This window comes from Primulina eburnea, chromosome 2 (assembly GCF_022965805.1).
Source record: "Primulina eburnea isolate SZY01 chromosome 2, ASM2296580v1, whole genome shotgun sequence".
Lineage (NCBI taxonomy): Eukaryota > Viridiplantae > Streptophyta > Magnoliopsida > Lamiales > Gesneriaceae > Primulina > Primulina eburnea.
The window spans coordinates 5,972,198-5,992,090 of record NC_133102.1 but is presented as its reverse complement, the minus strand read 5'-3'; the positions used below and the strand labels follow the sequence as shown (position 1 = coordinate 5,992,090).

The 19,893-nt window shown below is 33.4% G+C and overlaps 2 protein-coding genes across 3 annotated transcripts; one reads left to right on the top strand and one right to left on the bottom strand.

Annotated features, from left to right (window-relative positions):
• The first annotated feature begins 3,720 nt into the window (after positions 1–3,720).
• On the top strand, positions 3,721–9,785 carry LOC140822770 (conserved oligomeric Golgi complex subunit 1-like). Its single transcript, XM_073183644.1, has 6 exons — positions 3,721–6,320; positions 6,610–6,807; positions 7,156–7,430; positions 8,032–8,211; positions 8,409–8,583; positions 9,341–9,785. The coding sequence occupies exons 1-6, from the start codon at positions 4,089–4,091 to the stop codon at positions 9,479–9,481; spliced, it is 3,201 nt and encodes a 1,066-aa protein (XP_073039745.1). The 5' UTR covers positions 3,721–4,088; the 3' UTR covers positions 9,482–9,785.
• A 2,090-nt stretch (positions 9,786–11,875) lies between these two features.
• On the bottom strand, positions 11,876–15,343 carry LOC140822769 (uncharacterized). 2 transcript variants are annotated; one of them, XM_073183642.1, is made up of 5 exons: positions 15,227–15,343; positions 15,044–15,117; positions 13,246–14,345; positions 12,193–12,993; positions 11,876–12,107 (listed from the first exon to the last, which is right to left on the bottom strand). In XM_073183642.1, the coding sequence occupies exons 3-5, from the start codon at positions 14,239–14,241 to the stop codon at positions 12,078–12,080; spliced, it is 1,827 nt and encodes a 608-aa protein (XP_073039743.1). In that variant the 5' UTR covers positions 14,242–14,345; positions 15,044–15,117; positions 15,227–15,343; the 3' UTR covers positions 11,876–12,077. The 2 variants fall into 2 exon arrangements, with proteins under 2 accessions (XP_073039743.1, XP_073039744.1); XM_073183643.1 differs by having other exon boundaries at positions 15,206–15,327.
• Positions 15,344–19,893: the final 4,550 nt, after the last annotated feature.

Here is a 19,893-nt window from a genome sequence, read left to right as displayed (position 1 = left end):
TGCAATGCAACTAAATTATTACATTAGCATCCAATATTACATGTCTTCGATCTTCATAATCACCAAGGCCACCATCTTCCAATCTTGATCTTCCCCTATTCTAATATTTACAAATAAATATCCATGGCACATAGAGATACATCTCATGGGGTGGGAACGGGCCATAAACCAAGCCCACTTGATAAATTGATAATTATTACAATCATTCAACACAAATATCCTAGCATACACCTAGCAAATTGGGCTTGGGCTTTTGATCATCCTTCATGCATAATATCACATATCATACACCATCAATTAATTATCACTATAATTAATTGATCCAATATTATATATCTTGATCCAATCACTAACCGCCACAATTATAAATTAAATTAACAAAGTATACAAACACCTTTGTCTACTTTCAAATTAATTTATTTATAATCGAATTTCTTGTAAATCACCATTTACTATAAATAATTGAAGTCCTACTTCAATTATTTATTTTATGAGAAAATATGTGCAACAATTGTAAATTTAAACTTAAGGGCCCAAAACCCATTTTTCACCAAAAATACTTAGGCCCATTTAAATTTCACAAATAATGTTGTCCATCCAATGGCCCAACATCTCAAGGCCCATGACACTAAGATTGTCCAAAACACTTTTGGAAACCCTAGCCGTCATCGCCGTCGCCGGAGCTCCGTCGCCGGATTCCGGCAACAACAAAAATTTTTTTTTTTATTTTATTTTAAAAACTGAACATTTCGGGCAGCCCCTCGGGCAGCCCTATGCTGCCCGAAATTTTCGGGCAGCCCCTCGGGCTGCCCGAAAAACATTTTTTTTTTTTTTTGTTTTTCTTCAAAAAATTTCGGCCTTCACCATACATGCACCAAAAAATTTCTCAAGCGGTTAGAAATCGATCTCAACATAATATTACGTAAATATTACACAAAATCCGTAACCTTAGCTCTGATACCACTTGAAAGCGGACCGGTTACGGTGGCCGGAAGCCGCAACGGAAGCAAAAAATTCGAAATTTTGAGGAGGAAATTTCGGCCACCCCAAATGAATCTTGTGTAATATTTACAAAATCAAAAACATACATAGGATGTTAAAGAAATGTACCTATCAACTTTAAAAAGTTGATTGTGGCTCCAACTTTGTTGTTGAACAACAAAGCTCTTGAATGGAAGATGAATCTACAAGCTCTCCTCCTTTCCTCTTGAATCTTTCCTTCAAATTAGGCCCACCACCAACTAGGTAGATCCCCTCACAATTTGCACTAGAAAAATGTGAGGATTTTTCAAAGAGAAGTGTGTGTTCTTAAACAATTCAAAAACACAAAAATGGAAGAAAAACTTGGAGAGAAAATGGGAGCAATATTTCGGCCATATGCTTGGAGGAGGGAGGAGAATAATTTTAATTCCATGTCTTGGTGTTGCAAAAAGCAAAAGTGAAAAGTAGCATGCCATGCCATTATTTTATTCAAAAGTAATCTCCAACCCTTCACCTCCCATGCATGCATACAATATAGTTTTTAATCAAATTAAAAACTTTGGACTAAATTTAATTATCTCAAACATATTTGAGACTAATTAAACATTACTTGAATTTACCCAAGTCCCACTAGTTAAATAATTATTTTAATTGAGCTCTACAAGACTCAATATTATTTAATTAATCCAACACTTGAACTAATTTAATCATTTGGGCTCTACAAGGCCCACTAGTGTTTGATTAATTCAACACTTGAATTAATTTAATTTAGTCCATTATAATGTTTATGAAAATCACAATTTTCAAATACATTATTCTCTTAGCCAAATTTTAATTTAGGAACACTTCCATAAATCAAAATTTACATTTCTCTCATAGAAGTCATACTTCTATTTTTCTTTGCACTTATAAACTCATTTATAAGTCGTTCAACACATTGAACTATTTTCTCCTTTATAGAAGTCATACTTCAAATTTTCCTTACGCTTATAAACTCCTTTATAAGCCGTTCAACACATTGAACTATTTTTACTTCTCATCGGGATTTACAAAGCTAGTACTTGTGTGGCCCTCAATGGTTCATTGATACAACTAACCGTGGGTTCACATCTCCATGTGATTCGGACTAAACATGTCCTTATTCGAGCATACCCCAATTGCTCCATTCTTACTTATCAACTCCTTGATAGTAAGAACGTCAGAACTCAAGTCTGATAATACCCAACCAATCACGTTAAACGCCTAGCAGCATCGCTTACGTGATTCCCTAGGTATCACATGATAGTGCCTGCAAGAACCATTCAATTATGGTTAGCGTACAGTACGGTCCCTTCAACTCATATATCCCGATCGATTCGACAACCATTGGTTTATCGAGAGTTGTCAATGAATCGATACTATGTGTCATGTTGTAGTTGCATCGATGGTGTAATCTATGAAACCCCTTTCATAATTACAACCATACTCTGGCCAGAGATTTCGATCTACATACACATGATAACACATAGGATATCCATACCCGAAGGTAAGCGGTGAATCCCCGACTACAATGCATCGACTCCTATGTGTTTCGACATAACACCCAACCTTGCCACCTGATGACCCCATGAGAGTCGGTAAACAAGTCAAAGTGTAATTCTAGCACATAGAGTCTCAATGTTGTCCCGGGTCATAAGGACTAATTCTGTACAACCATAAACCAGGACTTTTCCACTCGATAAGTGAGAACCACTTGGAAAGTCCTTTTATGGAGGGTTGTTCAGTGCACTCTACCAGGAGCACCTATCTGCATGTTCGGACATCACAATGTCCCCTACCAATGAAACATGGTACTCACATCGCAGATACTAGTCTCTAACTCGAGCGGCCTATATCCTTCTTAGTGGCGGCTGAATCGACTAGGAACCGTTTAGAATATACAGTATTACAAATATGAGTTTCATGATACTCATCATATGAGCATCTCATATTTTTTCTACTATTTGTATATTCAAGGGCTTTATCTATGCAGCTAGCATGGGTATACAGATAAAGATTTGCCAAAGTAATAATTTCAAATATTATTAAAATAAAGACTGCTTATACATAGAGTTTCATTGTGAACACTCGGCCAACACTTGGCTCGACGGGCACCTACTCTAACAAATATTAGGATGCACAATCTACGAAATTTGTGAAGAATTGTTCGTGTCAATATGAGGGGGAGTTTACGTGACTGCACTCTTTTTCCTTTGCTATGGTTTTTATCCCAATGAGTTTTTCCTAGTAAGGTTTTTAACGAGGCAGTATAAAAACACGTAATGAAGAAAATCATTATGATCATCATCACAAGGGGGAGTGTTGAAAAATAATATTTAAAATGTGTGTATTGAATATTTGAATGTTGAATATTTGAATGTTGAAAATAAGAGTTGTAAATATTGAAAATTAGTGTGTGATGATGTAGGTAATGATGAAATTGTTTTTGGATTGTTTTCCAAAGAAATCTTATAAATAGGTCTCCATTTGTAAATATTTTATACAATTGAGTAGAGAGAAAAATATTATAAAGTGTGTAGTTTAGTAAATTTTAAAAGTTTGAGATTTTTACTTTTTATCATAAATTTTTACTTTTTCACAACAAATATCTCGCTCACCACCAACTATGTATGTGGCCTGACACAATGTGGGCCGGCTCAAGACCGAACCAACTTACAGTTAATGGGCCTGTTCCCTGGTTTGGTCATGCGTTTACGTTAAACCGGGCAAAGCTTTGACTGTCCCGTTTCCAAGCAACAGAAAGATTCAACCGCAGGAGCCTTCAGATTCATCACACGACCACCGGCTTTGATTGTTGGCGGACTGAATGCTTTTCAGATTATGATTTCACTTCACATCATCAATGGAGATTTGAGCTGTTGAAAATGTCGATTATGAGATCCAGCGGAAGGTGGTATTGGTAGCAATAGACAAGGATATCGGTGGCGTCCCGTTCGAGGATTTACTATTGAAATCTAGATATATTCAGTTGAAATGAGTTTGTTGCTCAGCGTTAATTCCTGCTAGGATTGAGGTTCTCACTTTCGAGAGTAATTTTCTTTTTTTGTTTGTTTAAAAGCTGGTGGGAAATGGACGGAGACTTAAATTCTAGGGCGTCGGTATCCACCGCCACCGACGGAAGCCGATTGGGAATCAGTGGCGTTCCAAGGAATCAGGATGCCGAGTCTTTGTTCCGAACGAAACCCATCTCAGAAATCCGAAACGTTGAGGCAGCCACGAGGAAACAGATCCAGGATAAACGTGAGGAGCTCCGTCAACTGGTTGGGAATCGCTACCGTGATCTTATTGACTCTGCCGATTCCATAGTCCTTATGAAGTCATCCTGTGAGTCCATCACCGCCAACATATCTACCATACACAATGCTGTCCTCCACGCTCTCTCTTCCCCTTCTGATTCTCCCAAGTTGCCTTATGTCTCTTTTAACCCCGCCGGAACTCGTATTTATGGAATTGCCTGCCGAGTCAAGTACCTGGTGGACACCCCGGAAAACATTTGGGGCTGCCTTGACGAGTCCATGTTCCTAGAATCATCAGCCCGTTACATTCGTGCAAAGCACGTTCATTTCAACTTGCTCAACTTGAAGGAAAACAGGAGTGTTCTCTCCAATTTCCCGTTGCTGCAGCACCAGTGGCAAATAGTTGAAGGCTTCAAAAGTCAGATCTCTCAGAGGAGTCGTGAGAGATTGTTTGATCAAACCCTTAGTTTTGGAATCAAAGCTTATGCAGATGCATTGGCAGCTGTTGCCATCATTGATGAACTAGAACCTGTACAAGTTTTGACTCTATTTTTAGATTCACGAAAATCATGTTTATTCCAAAAGCTGAGTGCCTGTTGTCATAATCTCAATGCTGATAGCTCTGATGTAATATCAGTGTTCTGTGATGTTTTAAAGATAATTCAGGTTAGTGTAGGTCAAGTGGGAGAGTTATTCTTGCAAGTTTTGAATGACATGCCTTTGTTCTATAAGACCATTTTGGATTCCCCTCCCACTTCTCAGTTGTTTGGGGGAATACCGGACCCTGATGAGGAAGTGAGGCTTTGGAATTCATTCAGGGATAAGTTGGAGACGGATATGGTATTACTAGGTGGGAATTTTATTTCCGAGACTTGTTCTGATTGGTTGAGGAATTGCGGTAAGGAGATCATGAGTAAGATTAATGGAATATACTTGATTGATGTCATAGGAAGTGGGTATGAGCTTTCTTTGGCAGAGAAGTTGATAAGGGAGACTATGGATAGCAAGCAGGTTTTGGAAGGCAGTTTAGAGTGGCTAAAGAGTGTTTTTGGTTCTGAGATTGAGTTACCATGGAAAAGAACCCGTGAGCTTGTCTTAGGTGAAGACTCAGACTTATGGGATGATATTTTTGAAGATGCTTTTGTTCAAAGGATGAAAACTATTATCGGAGTCAAGTTTGATGAATTAAGTGAGGTCAATGTAGCAAAGTCAGTTCAGTCCATTGTGCAGTCTCCTGGTGATCACACTGATTCTGAAGGTTATATCAACGGATATCGGAACTGTGGCGGAGTTTGGTTCATGGCGCCTGATGGTAAAAAGCCAAGTTTTATTCCTAGTTCAAAATTACAGCATTTCCAAGAAAATGATTTTCATAGATGTCTCAGTTCTTATTTTGGCCCTGAAGTCAGCCGAATCAAAGATACCGTGGACGGTCGCTGTCAGAATGTTCTTGAAGATCTCCTCGGTTTTTTGGATAGTCCTAAGGCATCCAGTAGGTTAAAAGATTTGGTACCACATGTACAAAATAAGTGTTTTGATAGTCTATCAGCAATATTAGCACTGCTTAAGAAGGAGCTGGATCTGCTATACTGTAACCTAAAAGACGAAAGAAAGGATGATCAACCTGTGTCTTCACCTACAGTACATGTCGAGAGATCGTTATTTATTGGGCGACTAAGCTTTGCATTTCAGAAGCACTGTAAACACATCCCTGTTGTCCTCGGTTCACCTAGGTCATGGACGAATGAATTTATGACTGACATCACTACTCCATCCACAAATGCACTTAAGCATACTAGGACAACCATCGACTCGCCAAAGATTGATAGTCCTCGCAAAAAGATGTTTGATCCAAATAGAAAACATACTTCTCTAGCAACTGCTGCTTTGTTTGGACTAGATGACAGGTTGAGCCCACAACTTGAAGAATTCAGACAAACAAACCAAGACCTTTGTATTAGAGCCTACAATTTGTGGATATCATGGGTTTCTGATGAACTGTCAAATATTTTCGCTCGAAATCTCAAACGGGATGATGCCTTGACATCAAGTGCTCCAGTCAGAGTAAGTGTTTTTCTCCCCGGAAACCTATTCTATTGCCTGCAAACCCCTCCACACTTTATTCCTGTAACTTTTATTCTCGAGCGCCTATTGCATAAATATGAGTTCCTTTGTTTGCCATAGAGCCCTTATATGCGTTCTAATTCAATTATTTCTGCTTCTTTCTTTTTTCTTTTTATTCTGGCCAACTTTCACGATTATCTTTCAATTTCATGAAATTGAATGAGAAAATGTTTCTTTATTTAGATAGATTTAAGACGGGACTGTTAACATTTTTCTCCAATAACTATAGGGTTGGGAGGAGACACTAGTCAAGCAGCAAGAGCAGTCGAGTGAAGGCCAGTCAGAGATGAAGATATTTCTTCCCTCTATGCCTTCTCTTTATGTGACCTCATTTTTATTTTATGCATGTGAAGAAGTTCATCGTGTTGGTGGACATGTTCTTGACAAGCGAGTTTTGCAGAATTTCGCATCCAGGTTATTGGATAAGGTGTGCAGTTTTCCTTTTATTGTCTCATATTTCATCTACTGTGACAGTGGCTTTAAACTACCTCACGGTTTCATAATTGATGTATTTATCTTTGGTAAGAAATTTGATGAACTCTGCTGGAGGTTCTCTGCAAATTATGCGGACTTAGGATAATGGTAAGCTAATGTAGCTAGAGGGAACTGGATTTAGAATTTAATTAATATTGCATTGCCAAGGTGTGTGAAAATTGCATCTTCTCCGTGGAGAAATAAATGGATTTTAAAAAATTTGGGATTGCAACGGAAATATTTCTTCTAGTTCACTATTTTCTTGGTATGCAGGAATGTAATTTTTGTTTTGCTTTCCTAGGTTATTGGAATTTATGAAGATTTCATGCCTCTTGATGCTAGTGGATCTCAAGTTTCAGAGAAAGGGGTTTTGCAAGTTCTATTGGATTTGAAATTTACTGCTGATCTTTTATCTGGATGTGATTTTCATGCAAACGAGGATTCATCTAAAATTTCAAGAGTTATATCTCCTTTTAGAAGGAAGCAGGAAGCTCAAACTAAGTCAGTTATAAGCGAACGTGTGAATCATTTGGTAAATCGTATTTCACAAAGACTGGATCCCATAGACTGGCTCACGTGAGTTCTTGGAAATGCTTTTTGTTCTTAAAGTGTTTTAATTCATTAAGAAATTGACCTTGCCCGACCGATGCTGAAGTTTTAGTCAGAAACTTCCCAGTATAATTTAGCTGTCACATGTTAATCTAAATTTCTTTCATGAGTAATTTAGTAGGGCAAAGTTTTTCGTCAGAAACTTTTCATTCATCCTGTGCCACACATTTGTTGTATTTTGTTCTACTACTCTAACTAGTATATAAAGGATAAACTCCAAAGATGTTCTGCTTACATGCACAAATGTTTAGAGAGCTCGATATTTTATTTGTTTGTTTTTCTTGTTGACTGCTAATTCTTACAATATGAATTTATATATACGAAGAAATCATAGACTAAAGCAGTGGTGATATTTTTAGGAGTCCAATATTTCTTTGTTTTGTCTAACCTGAATATACATGCTGCTCTAAATAAGCACGGTATGTTAGCTTTGGAGTGGTCCCCATTTTGGATTTGTTTTTATACATGTTATTTATTTGTCTCTCCGGTCTTAAATATTATATGCTGCTAAAAAATATGTTGTGCTGTGGTTTAATCTCCATTTCGGATTTGTTTTTACACATCTAAGGTATGAGCCATATCTTTGGGAGAACAAGAGGCAGGCATGCCTGAGACATGCTGTCGTCTATGGGTTTTTTGTGCAACTTAATCGAATCCATGTGGACACTGTGCAGAGGCTTCCCTCTAATTCCGAATCAAATCTAATGCGCTGCTCAACAGTACCTCGTTTCAAGTATCTTCCCATCAGGTGAGCACCAGAGGAAAATGCAGTTGCTCTTCTGTTGTTTGTCAATGTGTTTTCATCAACCTTGAACAGTCCAGACAGAATTTTTTACTGCATCTTGATTTTATCATAATTTGCTTGACATTGTCGACTTGGCTCCATTTAAAATACTTGTCTTGTTGCATTGAGAATGTTTCTCAAGCTTTGCATTTGTTCTCCAGTGCTCCGGCATTGTCCACAAAGAATGCTGACAGGGCATCTGTATCAACATCTCTGGATGATGTTTACTCCAGAAATTCATGGAGAAGTTACACAAGTGATGAAATATCTCGAAATAATGATGATGAGAACTCAAGTTTAGGGGTGGCTGCACCATTTTTGAAGTCTTTCATGCAGGTAATAATTTCTGTTCCGTGGAGTTTTGCATTCATATTTTGTTCTAGGAAGCTTACACTGTTACAGTTAGCATTCTTAGTTTTTGCTGCTATGCTTCTGTCAGATTATAAAAAATTGTGTTGGATTTTGTATGCTTTCAATCTGTAATGAAGAGTTGAAAATGTAGAGTAAGGATTAGAGGTTGACGACTGTATAGAATGCCGGACAATTGGTGCCTAAATTTAAGATATAAATGCATTTATTAAGCATGTTTTACAGCACAAGAAATTTTTCTTTGTCGGGTTTGTAAAACAAACTTAAAAATGTTTTGTTCTGCCTTTGTTTGAGGCAACATAGTCTACTCAAGCAGAAATTCTGCATTTTATACAAATATCTCACACACTTACACAGGAGCTGCATGTATACAACAAATACCCCACACACTTGCACTGAAGCCAAATGCGATGTGACAGGAACTCCACTGTTTAGTTTATCTTGGATTATATACCATCTTACCTCACAAAATTTGCTGCTATGATGTTTTTTTAAAATATGTATTACATCTTACAGTACATTTCACCAGTTTCTTATGGATGAGTGTGTTACATATATTGTCTTAACAACGCTTGAGAACCGAACCTCTTTGCTTTTACCAATCATTTATGAATATATTCATTGGTTAAAATTTGATTTTGTGTTGATACACTGCTTGGTTCATTTTGGTGATGTGTACTTGTGCGCTATATATAAGACTTTGTGCCCTCAATTATATTTTCAGGTCGGTAGCAGATTCGGGGAGAGCACAATGAAGTTGGGATCCATGCTAACGGATGGGCAAGTCGGCAGGTTTGGTGACATATTACCTTCACAAGCTGCTGGACTACTTTCATCATTCACTACTTCAAGATTAGATTATTGATCCTCGAAACTAAATCTTTATCGTTCCCGTGTCTCATTTTTTGGAGATTAGCCATGGGATGAAGAAGGGAAGTATATGTTTGATACCGTAAAAATATACTACAAGCACTGCATTCGCTTACTGAGAATTCCTTGTCACGTACTTGATAGGATGACCACTACACAGTCGTTTTTTTGTTTGATGCTCTCCAAGATTTCGTTTTATGCTTTGTAATTAAGTAAAACACATATAGGTAGTGTTTGCAAATACAAACTTTATAAAGAAAAAGTTTATATTATTTTTTTTTAACTATTTGCAAACACTAGCTTACTCTCTTTGGGTCTTCTGTCCTTTTTTCTCCTAAATAAATCGCCGCTGTGTAGAACAATATAGTGTCAGCAAATTGAATAATATGGATATGTATATGTATGCTATTATGAAAATGAATCACAAAATCGAGCCGAATTGATTAACCATCATTAATTTTGAATTAATCAGAAAAAACAGTCCTCATATATATATATATATATATATATATATATATATATATATATATATATATATATTAAAAGATGCACATGTATTGCATGTGTTGTTATTATTTTTAATTTGATCAAATAATATTAAATAATAACACGAAATAATTTTCGATTTAGAAAAGTTGTTCGATTTAAAAGAGAAGTTTTATTTTGATTTTTTTCTATTTAAAATATGGAATGACTTGAAAAGGTTTTTAGTATGGTAAGAAGGGTAATTATGGAATTAAATATTTTGGTGTACTCGAAGGTAGTTATTCTAAGGCCCTCACACTTAATATAATAGTATAGATATATATGTATATGTATGTATGTATATATATATATATATATATATATATATTATTGTACGAATATTATTGCATACCATTATAATTTGTGATTACTCTTTTGTTTTTCTTTTTGTTATTTTTGGAAAGGACTGTTCAGTATTATTAAAAAAAAAAAGAAAAACTATGTACGCACAAGTTTCCCTGACCCAAAACTCAGCTGACATTACAACAAAAATTAGACATGAAAAAGGGATTTTAGAGTTATCCCGACAGAGCAAAAGATAAATAAAAAAAATAAATAAAAAAAAAAAACCAAACAAATAAACAATGGTCCGACGAAGCAAAAACATCAGGATATACCACAAAAAAAACATGTCTAAGCTAAATCATCAACTATCAACTTATCCAACAAAATTAATGTAATTAATTTATGCACTTTTCCAAAGTATTTGGTTAGAATTGAACCCCACGAAATATCCAAGAGTCTATATTTATTTTCACATGTGTGAGTACGTAATAAGAACTAACTTCCGAGAAATCGAGATGCCTTTCACGGGATCCTCATCTCCTTATTTGTCCTACTAAGTTGGGTAACATAGATTTTCATATTTGAAGCTCCCGCAACGAAATCCGTGACAATTTCACGTGAATTAGAATTAAATTCAAAGTGTCCCGTAGCAATATAATGCTTGTGTTGAGATGTGGCCTTTTATCTCATGTCTTGCTGACCCAAATGTTCATTTGTCTCTGTCCAACATTTATTGCGCATTGTACAAATTTTTCGATGTGAAATGGAGGTGTGCCTGTTCCCTATTTATTGTAAAAGTGATAATCGACAAATTTTCATGTGACAAATTCATTCATAGCGGTAAATTGTTAATTAATACTGAGTAGATCTCTTGTGAGACGAGTCAAATCTACTGATATTCATAATAAAAAGCAATATTTTTTCATGGATGACCCAAATAAGAGATCCGTCTCACAAAATATGACTCATGAGACCGTCTCACACAAGTTTTTAATACTAAGTCCATCCTAATTATATAGTCTTCTTTTCTTTGTTTAGATTATCTTAAATATATAATCTAATTTCTACGTTTAGTCGCAAATTTCTTAGTTTTACTCATGATGCTGTTAACCGAGTTTTGGAAAATGTATAACAATTTTTTGAATGAATTAAATAAGGATTTTATTTCATAATTTTATGAATTCATGTAAAAAAAAGGAGGAGAATATTTCGTCGTAAAAAATTACATACCCGGTAATTAGTAGGTAATAATAATAATAGGAGTACGAATCTTTATCTGTGAAACGGATCAACCCTACTGATATTCATAATAAAAAATAATATTTTTTCATGGATGACTCAAATAAAAGATTTATCTCACAAAATACGATCCATTACACAAGTTTTTGCTTAATAATAGACCACTAAGTTAGTCATCACGTGACTTAAAATTGCTACATAAATAAATAGATAATTTTTTTTAAAAAAAAATTATTTATAATTCTCTGTTTAAAATATAAATAGATATTGTTTAGAATATATATTATAGATAAGCTTTTACAAGTAAGACAAGAAAAGTATTTAATATGAGTAAGTCGAATTACGCAAACAGAATTATTTTTACCTTTTGTTTTGTTGAGAAGCACAGAAGAATGATCTTAAACATGTATTGCTTTTCTCATAGTTAATATAGTACATTTGATCCCATTATCCCTAATCGAGACATTATGTTATACCTCTGTTCAGTAAGAAAATGGATTCGACGAAGGGGTCGTATCGAGCCGCGCAAGCAATACGATATCCTAAGCTTCCGGTATTGGTGTCAGCAGTTCCTGTTCAAGATTGAGCATATTTCAGCATGGTTTCATACAAAAAACGACATGATGATAATAAGTAAAATGATAGGATCATTCGGACCTCAGCACACCGCGACTGATGACGCTTGGTCATTATATAGTCGCCTTCCCTCGTCTTTAAACTATGGTTTCGAGTCTTTGTGTCCTCAAGAAGATATGAACGTCGAGATGATGTTTTTTTCGGGGCTGTAGGCAAAGTACGCCACAGCCAAGAATCTGATGGACATTTAGGCAATGGTGGGCATTCGTAGTGGCGTTGATGAGAGTCCTCGAAAGTTACATTTTTCCGTAGAATCTTTTCTAAAACATCAGTTGCTTGTTTTTCCTCCAATTGTACATCTTCGGTATTGGTTGAGTAAAGCTCAAGATCTTCTTTATTAATAGAGTTTTCGACTATGGAGTCCCTAAATTCGTGAGCACGGGGAAGATGCTTCTGTTCCCCGTTCCTAGGATCCAACTTGTTGAAATCCTCAAGAGATGAATCTAATGTCTCTTTCACATCTGGAGATGGAATCTTTTTGGGGGATTCAACTTTATGAACTGTATCTACGTATAGAGTTTTCTCGACAATAGGAGATTCTGAATTTAATGCGTTTGGACTTTCGTCGTCAGCCAAAAACTCACCAAAGGTTTTGCAGCCTTTCTTATGGAATCCGATGTCCTTAATCCCGGGGTTCTTTGTTTCTTGAGCAATGCTGGGGACTTCTTTCTCTTCAAGAAAGGACAAAGGTGCATCAAAATATGTCGATCCCTTTCGTCTGTGTAACTGGCTCTGATCGTTTCTTAATCTGTTCTTAGTCTCATTAAGTTCAACTATTGGGATTTTATCAATGGGTCTCGGTTCTGAAACATCGGATCTCAGCTGAAACAATAACAGAAAGGAACATCTGAGAAACAAAATAAATAAGCAAACAAAGCAGTCTCGTATAGGAGGGAGAAATCAGAACTCAAAAAAATTTAGTGGAGGCAAAATTGTAGTTTGTGTACTTATAATGTAAAAGAATATACAAGTTTATAGGATAACTCATGACGGAGGATGGTGATCGCGTGGCTCCGCCTCTAATTCCTACACATGAGCCTTGAGGGACCAGGGGAAAAAAATTATAAGCATTACCTCGGTCTCTGTCTCGCTGTATGAACCAGATGATGAGGAACTAGGTTGCATTTTATACCCAGGAGATTCTAGTACTCGGGACCTCATGGTCATTGTAGGCAAAGGATTTAAACGGCAGAGTGAATTCCTGAAACAAAACCGAGGTAACAACCCACAAACGGAAGGCATATTTGGATGTTGATCATAGTTGCTCTCTTCATCGCTTTCGTCTTCTTGATCCTCATGATAATGGGAATAGCGTTTTGTGAAACTAGGCCCGTAACGAAGGGAAGGCTGATCTTGCATAAGTATTTTCTTTAATTGCTGAGGCTGTTCTTGAGCTACATGTTTTTTTGGTGCATAATGAGGCGCCTCTGATGTCATTGCTTTTGCTGCAGGCAGAAACCTATCCATCATAAACTCCCGAGTCTGTGGATCTGTCGAAAAGCTTCCCGATGATTCCAGTTTCACGTCTAAATTGTCGAAGCCACTTACGCCACTCATACTGCAATTCAAGAAAAATGATTCGGTTCTTGAAAGTGTATCAAGTGCATCAGTAAATGCTTCATCACTGTTCCCTGACTCGGAATTCTCCTCCGCTGCTTTCTCTTTACCACTCTCAAAATTCTTAGCATTTTCGTCAAGAAGCATACCATTCTTGAAATACTGAGGGATTTCATCACTACCACTCGGAAAATGTTTGTGAGAATCATGTTGGCTAGCCTTTGGACCTCTTCCCGGAGGAAGGTTTGGGACAACTGGAGGTCTCAAAAAATTTTGAGTTTGCTGTTTCCTCTCTTCCTTCGGTTGTCCCGGAGTCTGTTCCCATAGAAACGGGACAGTCCCGGGATTACTAACAGGACCGGATTTCAGTTCTGGTACACGAGAAGGTAAACTAGGTATACCCGAGAAAGAATGGTTGGTTTTCCTTCTGTCTTCTTTCTCTGAGTTCACTATAGGTGAGTTTCTTCTTACTGATAAAAATGGTTGATTGAAATTCAATTGTTTCTCCTCCATCAGATGCACTGGACTATTAACAACCCGAAAACATCAGATTTTGTTCCAAAATCAATAACTAAATATAACCTCAAATTACCCTGTCCGAATCATCCTATGCAACACTGCAATTATTAAAAACCAAAAAATCAATTTTCCATAAGATAAACCCGAAAAAAGACATTATTTAAAGATACATTTAAGTAAGCTGCACGAAAAATTCTCGTTTTTTTCAATCTGTGTATGATGGCAGTATAAGATGCAGTAGCATAAATTTTCCACCCCAATGACAGCAGTATAGTTTTATTCTACAGCAACATGAATCAAAGGTACTTCCTAAATTTTTTCAGAATAGTTAACATAATGGAACCTACACTTTCAAGATGGTTAGTTGCATTTACATCGTGCGAGGACAAATATAGGATCAACAGAACACGAAAAGACAAAACCAGATCACCTTAAACTCCAACAAAATCTGAAGCAACTCAACTCAAAAGTAAGAACAGATAGAATTCATACCTGTCGGAAATGATACAAGAAAACTCGAAAAAAACACAACACTTACAGCCCAGAATCAAACTGTGTTAACTAAATCCATTCCGAATTTCGCCACTTACAACTCCCATACATGATTTATGAGCTTCAAATTTCTTGATACAACCAACAACACCCACCAAATATAACAACAACAAAAAAAACCCATTTTAATCAAAACATATATCAGCAACTTAAGCACAGACAGAGTTAAATGAAACAGAATAAACCCAAAAGCTTCAGATTACAACACATGAGATGTGAAAATCAGGAGCAAGCAAGATTTTACCTTTTTCATGAAATAAGGAATCTTGAGACTTGATTGGCTATAAAAGCTAATAGGAGATGCTGATGCACCACCGCCTACAGAATGAATGGAATATTTAATGATGGGAGATGAAGAAGAACAAAAGGGAAACGTAGATTCTTGAAGAGGACATAGAGAATGAACCCAAGTAGGATGATTGATTGCCTTGTGCAAAGGTAAACGTAGCTGCTTTATCTTCTTGTAATAAATTGGCATTTTCTTGCGTGCCAAATTTGAAATATTGTTATATGGATCATCCGATCGAGGACCCAACCACCGTCTTTGCGGGCATAGATAAAATAATGCACTTGGCCTTTTTTAAATCAATTTTGTTGATATTTTTCACATAACAAATATTAAATTCAAAGAATAGTAATATCGAATATACGAGGACATTATGAACAATCGACTCATTTTCATTTATCTGTTTTGTTTATAAAAATAGTTCACTCGATAAACAAAATCTTGGATATATCAAACAGTTAGTATTCCCTTCATTCATGAGAATTGATACGCTACTTTTAGCCTAACTAGCAAGAAGTACGTGCTATGCACGTAAATATTAATTATTTAATAAAAATTAAATTTGATTTTTTTAAAAATAATTTGATTCATTTTTTTATTTATATTGATTTAGTCTTTTGTCATATTAGACGAATAAATTAATTAAGAACTTATATACTTTACTTTCAAAATTGTTTCTCAAATTGAAATTCAAGTCGTTAATTTTATGTTATATAATAAATTATAATTAGCATAATATATAGAATGAATTGAACTGAAACAAATTTTGAAAATATATATATCTAAGAACCACGTATAAGGTATAATAACCTAAAGAACCACGTATAAGGTATAATAACCTAAAAATCAATCAGATTATGGATTTTATAAATGCATAAATCATAATTTATATAAGTGAAGCACACTAAGGACAAATAATTGTCAATTTAAAATATTTATGACTAACTCGTCAAAATATTATCAAAACTAATGAAATAATAATAATTGATAATAAAATATAACCTATAATACTCAAAATTTGCTTTTAAAATTTGTTTTCAATCATTTTTACACGGTTGAAAGATTTTCTCAAACGGTTATAAATACTAACCACGTGAAAAGTGTGAAAGACGGTTCAATATTTCTAATGATATTTTCAACCAGTTGACAATCTAAACAACAAGATATAGTTTGAAGAGTTAGTCTCATGTGAGGACCGTCTCACGGATCTTAATTCGTGAGACGGGTCAACCCTACCCATATTCAAATAAAAAGTAATATTCTTAGCATAAAAAGTAATACTTTTTCATGAATGATCCAAATAAGGGATCCGTCTCACAAATACGACCCGTGAGACCGTTTCATACAAGTTTTTGCCTAGTTTGAAATGTAAAAACTTGTGAATAGTAAAGACACGAGAATTTTATGGATGTAAAACACTCACACGTCACTCCTTCCTCTGTAAAAAGGATTCCAATAAAAGACTTTGTCTTATATATATAAATAAATATATATATATTTATAAGTGCGACTAAAATATTTAAACTTCTTATTATAGCTAACTATTTTAATTTTTCTATCAGATTCGTATTTTATGATATTATTAGTATATTAAAATTCATAATTATTGATATAAATTCTAATAAATAATTTATTAAATTCTTTACTTTCAATTCTTAGTTAAAAAATAATAAAATATATTAGTATTAAATTTCATATTATTATATTATTATATACTTATCATGTTATTGTACTATTGCATATATAATTATTTTTTTCTTATATCTTCATGTGATACTATAATTTATTACTTAATTAGAAACTACACTAAAATATAATTACAAAATTGCATTAAAATAATAAAATAACATGTAGAAAGAAAATTAAAAAGATAAAATATTTAAACTTAGTATAAAGATGGATTATTTGAGAAAGTTAATTTAGGAATTACATTTTATTCTTGAAGTGATATAAATTATTACAATCAATGTATATTGTAGTGATAATTCATTAGCAATTGTTAGACTATTAATTATATATGATGTGGAATAATTAGGCTACTAATTAATTATATATTAGGTAGAATAAATAAAAAAAATTGATATTTTCTTTTTACATTTACAACAATTAGAAATTTACAAATATATCTTTATTGAATTTTTGGATTTGTATTGATGAGGATGTCATTTTTATCTTTTGACAATTGAAAAAATTGTCAATTATCTACACTTACGTAGGTTTATAGATAAAAAAATATATTTTTATTATCAAACATATATTCATTTTTAATGTATAGATTTCCCATAAATTATGTAGAAAATTTCCATGCAATTAATCTAACAACACACAATTTAAGGGGATGGTAGAAAATTTACAATGAAAAACTTTGTTATTATTTTTACACTTTTATAAGTATAATAGTTAAATATATATTCTTTTAATATTTTTAATGATTTTTAAAAATTAAAAAAGCTATTGTTTTAATATTTTTTCTAAGAATTATGTATCAAGAAAATATTATTTCTCTAATGTATTTTTATTATAAAATATTTATTCAATTTTTATGTAACATTATTTTCAAAGATTCTTATGTTGTAATTTTTTATTAAAAAATAAAAACACTATTTTAATCCTTATGTATTTAATGATTGTGTAAATTTTCATGCAATTAATCTGACAATACACAATTTATGAGAATAGTAGAAAATTTACAAGGAAAATTTTGTTATTCTTTTTGTACTTTTATAAGTATAATAGTTAAATATATATTCTTTTTAATATTTTTTGTAAGAATTATGTATGAAGAAAATATTATTTTTCTAATATATTTTTTATTATCGAATATCGATTCAATTTTTATGTAATATTATTTTCAAAATTTCTTATTTTACAATTTTCTATTAAAAAAATAAAAACACTATGATCCTCATGTGTTTAATGAGTTCAAAAAAATAAATACCTCAATTAAATACATAATCAATACATTACAAATCCATTATCCCAAATTTGTCCCTAAATTTTATGTATTTTTTCCACCAATGCCCATGCAATTAATACAAACAATGCATAGTTTTTGGGCAATGTAGTAAAATCACAATCAAAAAACTTTGCCAATCATCCACACTTTTATAGGTATATAGATAATAGTATAACGTTGGTTTGGCACTAAAACTTTGACGTCAAAAATTTGTGTGACACGGTTTCACGGGCCGTATTTTGTGAGACGGATCTCTTATTTGGATCATCTATGAAAAAATATTACTTTTTAAGCTAAGAGTACTTTTTTTTTATTGTGATTATCGGTAGAGTTGAACCGTCTCACAGATAAAGATTTGTGAGACCGTCTCACAAAAGACCTGCTCAACTTTGACATGGACATATTTTAAACGAGCACTATATTCTTGTCCACAAATTTCATTCATAAAAAAGTTTCTTTATTGAGTACATTGTGTTTCGCGCATGACGATATAATCGATTTCAATGATAACTTATTTATAAAATTTATAATCAGCTTGGATATGTATGATATAAAAAAAAAAACTCTATTTATCCAAAATACTTATCTCATTTAATGCTTGATTTTTTATTTTTTTGCTTTTGGGTCATCGTGTAAGGTCATCTTTCATTCATACAATAATTTTTATTTTTTGGAGAATTTGATGTTAAATTTGGGACCATGAAAAGTTTTTGAGACTTGCCAATTGACATCTCGATATATATTGGATTTGATCCGATTATGCTTGGCATATATTATAATTGAATGAGAAAAAGTGGGACTTTATGGTATTATATTATTTTATTTTAAGCATAATTATTAGGTGGATTGTCTTGTTAATATCTCTTTCTTGATCTACTAAGCTAGTCACACACTTGAATGATTAGCCTCTAAATTTTAATATTATATTAAATATTCTCTAAAATAAAATAATATAAAAAAAATATTTAATTGTTATATATTAGATTGAGACTTGGCAACCAGATAGGAAGGGAGATTGATTACATTTTCGGTAATTGGGATTAATTAGTCAGATTAGTTAGCAAACAAAAAATTATAAAACTTCAATATGAAATTACAGACTTTTTTTTATTTTTCGAAAATTTATTTCTCGTACTAAAAATTGATTAAAATAAACGAAGTATTTAAAATATGCAAATTTTTAGTGAAAAATGACTTGTGATAAAATATATATATATATGAAAAATATTTTGATGAAAACTTAACTAGCTTGTTTTAAAATCAATATTTGAACATTTTCATATGATAATAAATATTAACAATTAATCTCCACCAAATTTATTCACCATTGAACAAACACCTGAAACATTTTTTATGAGATATATTTGTTATAATCGAGTATCGTCTTAAATTTAAGATATTTGTATTACATGAACTCGATGTAGCTACATGATACTCTAGCTAAGGATTGTGATATGACAAATTATAACTAAAATATTTTGTTATCCAAAACTCTAGTCAAAGATTTAATGTGAAATAAAATTAAATCTTGTCACATGTATTATGGTGAAATAATATATGTGCAAAAAATATATGAGTAGTTCTCATGTGAGACCGTCTCACGGATCTCAATCGGTGAGACGGGTTAACCCTACCCATATTCACAATAAAAAGTAATACTCTGAGCAAAAAAAGTAATAATTTTTCATTGATTATCCAAATAAAGATTTGTCTCACAAACTACGACCCGTGAGACCGTCTCACACAAGTTTTTGCCAAAATATATTTATTTATGGAATTATTTTCTATTTTTTAAATATAAATTTACATAGGACAATGCTTCATATATTTATTTCAATTTTAAAATTTACAT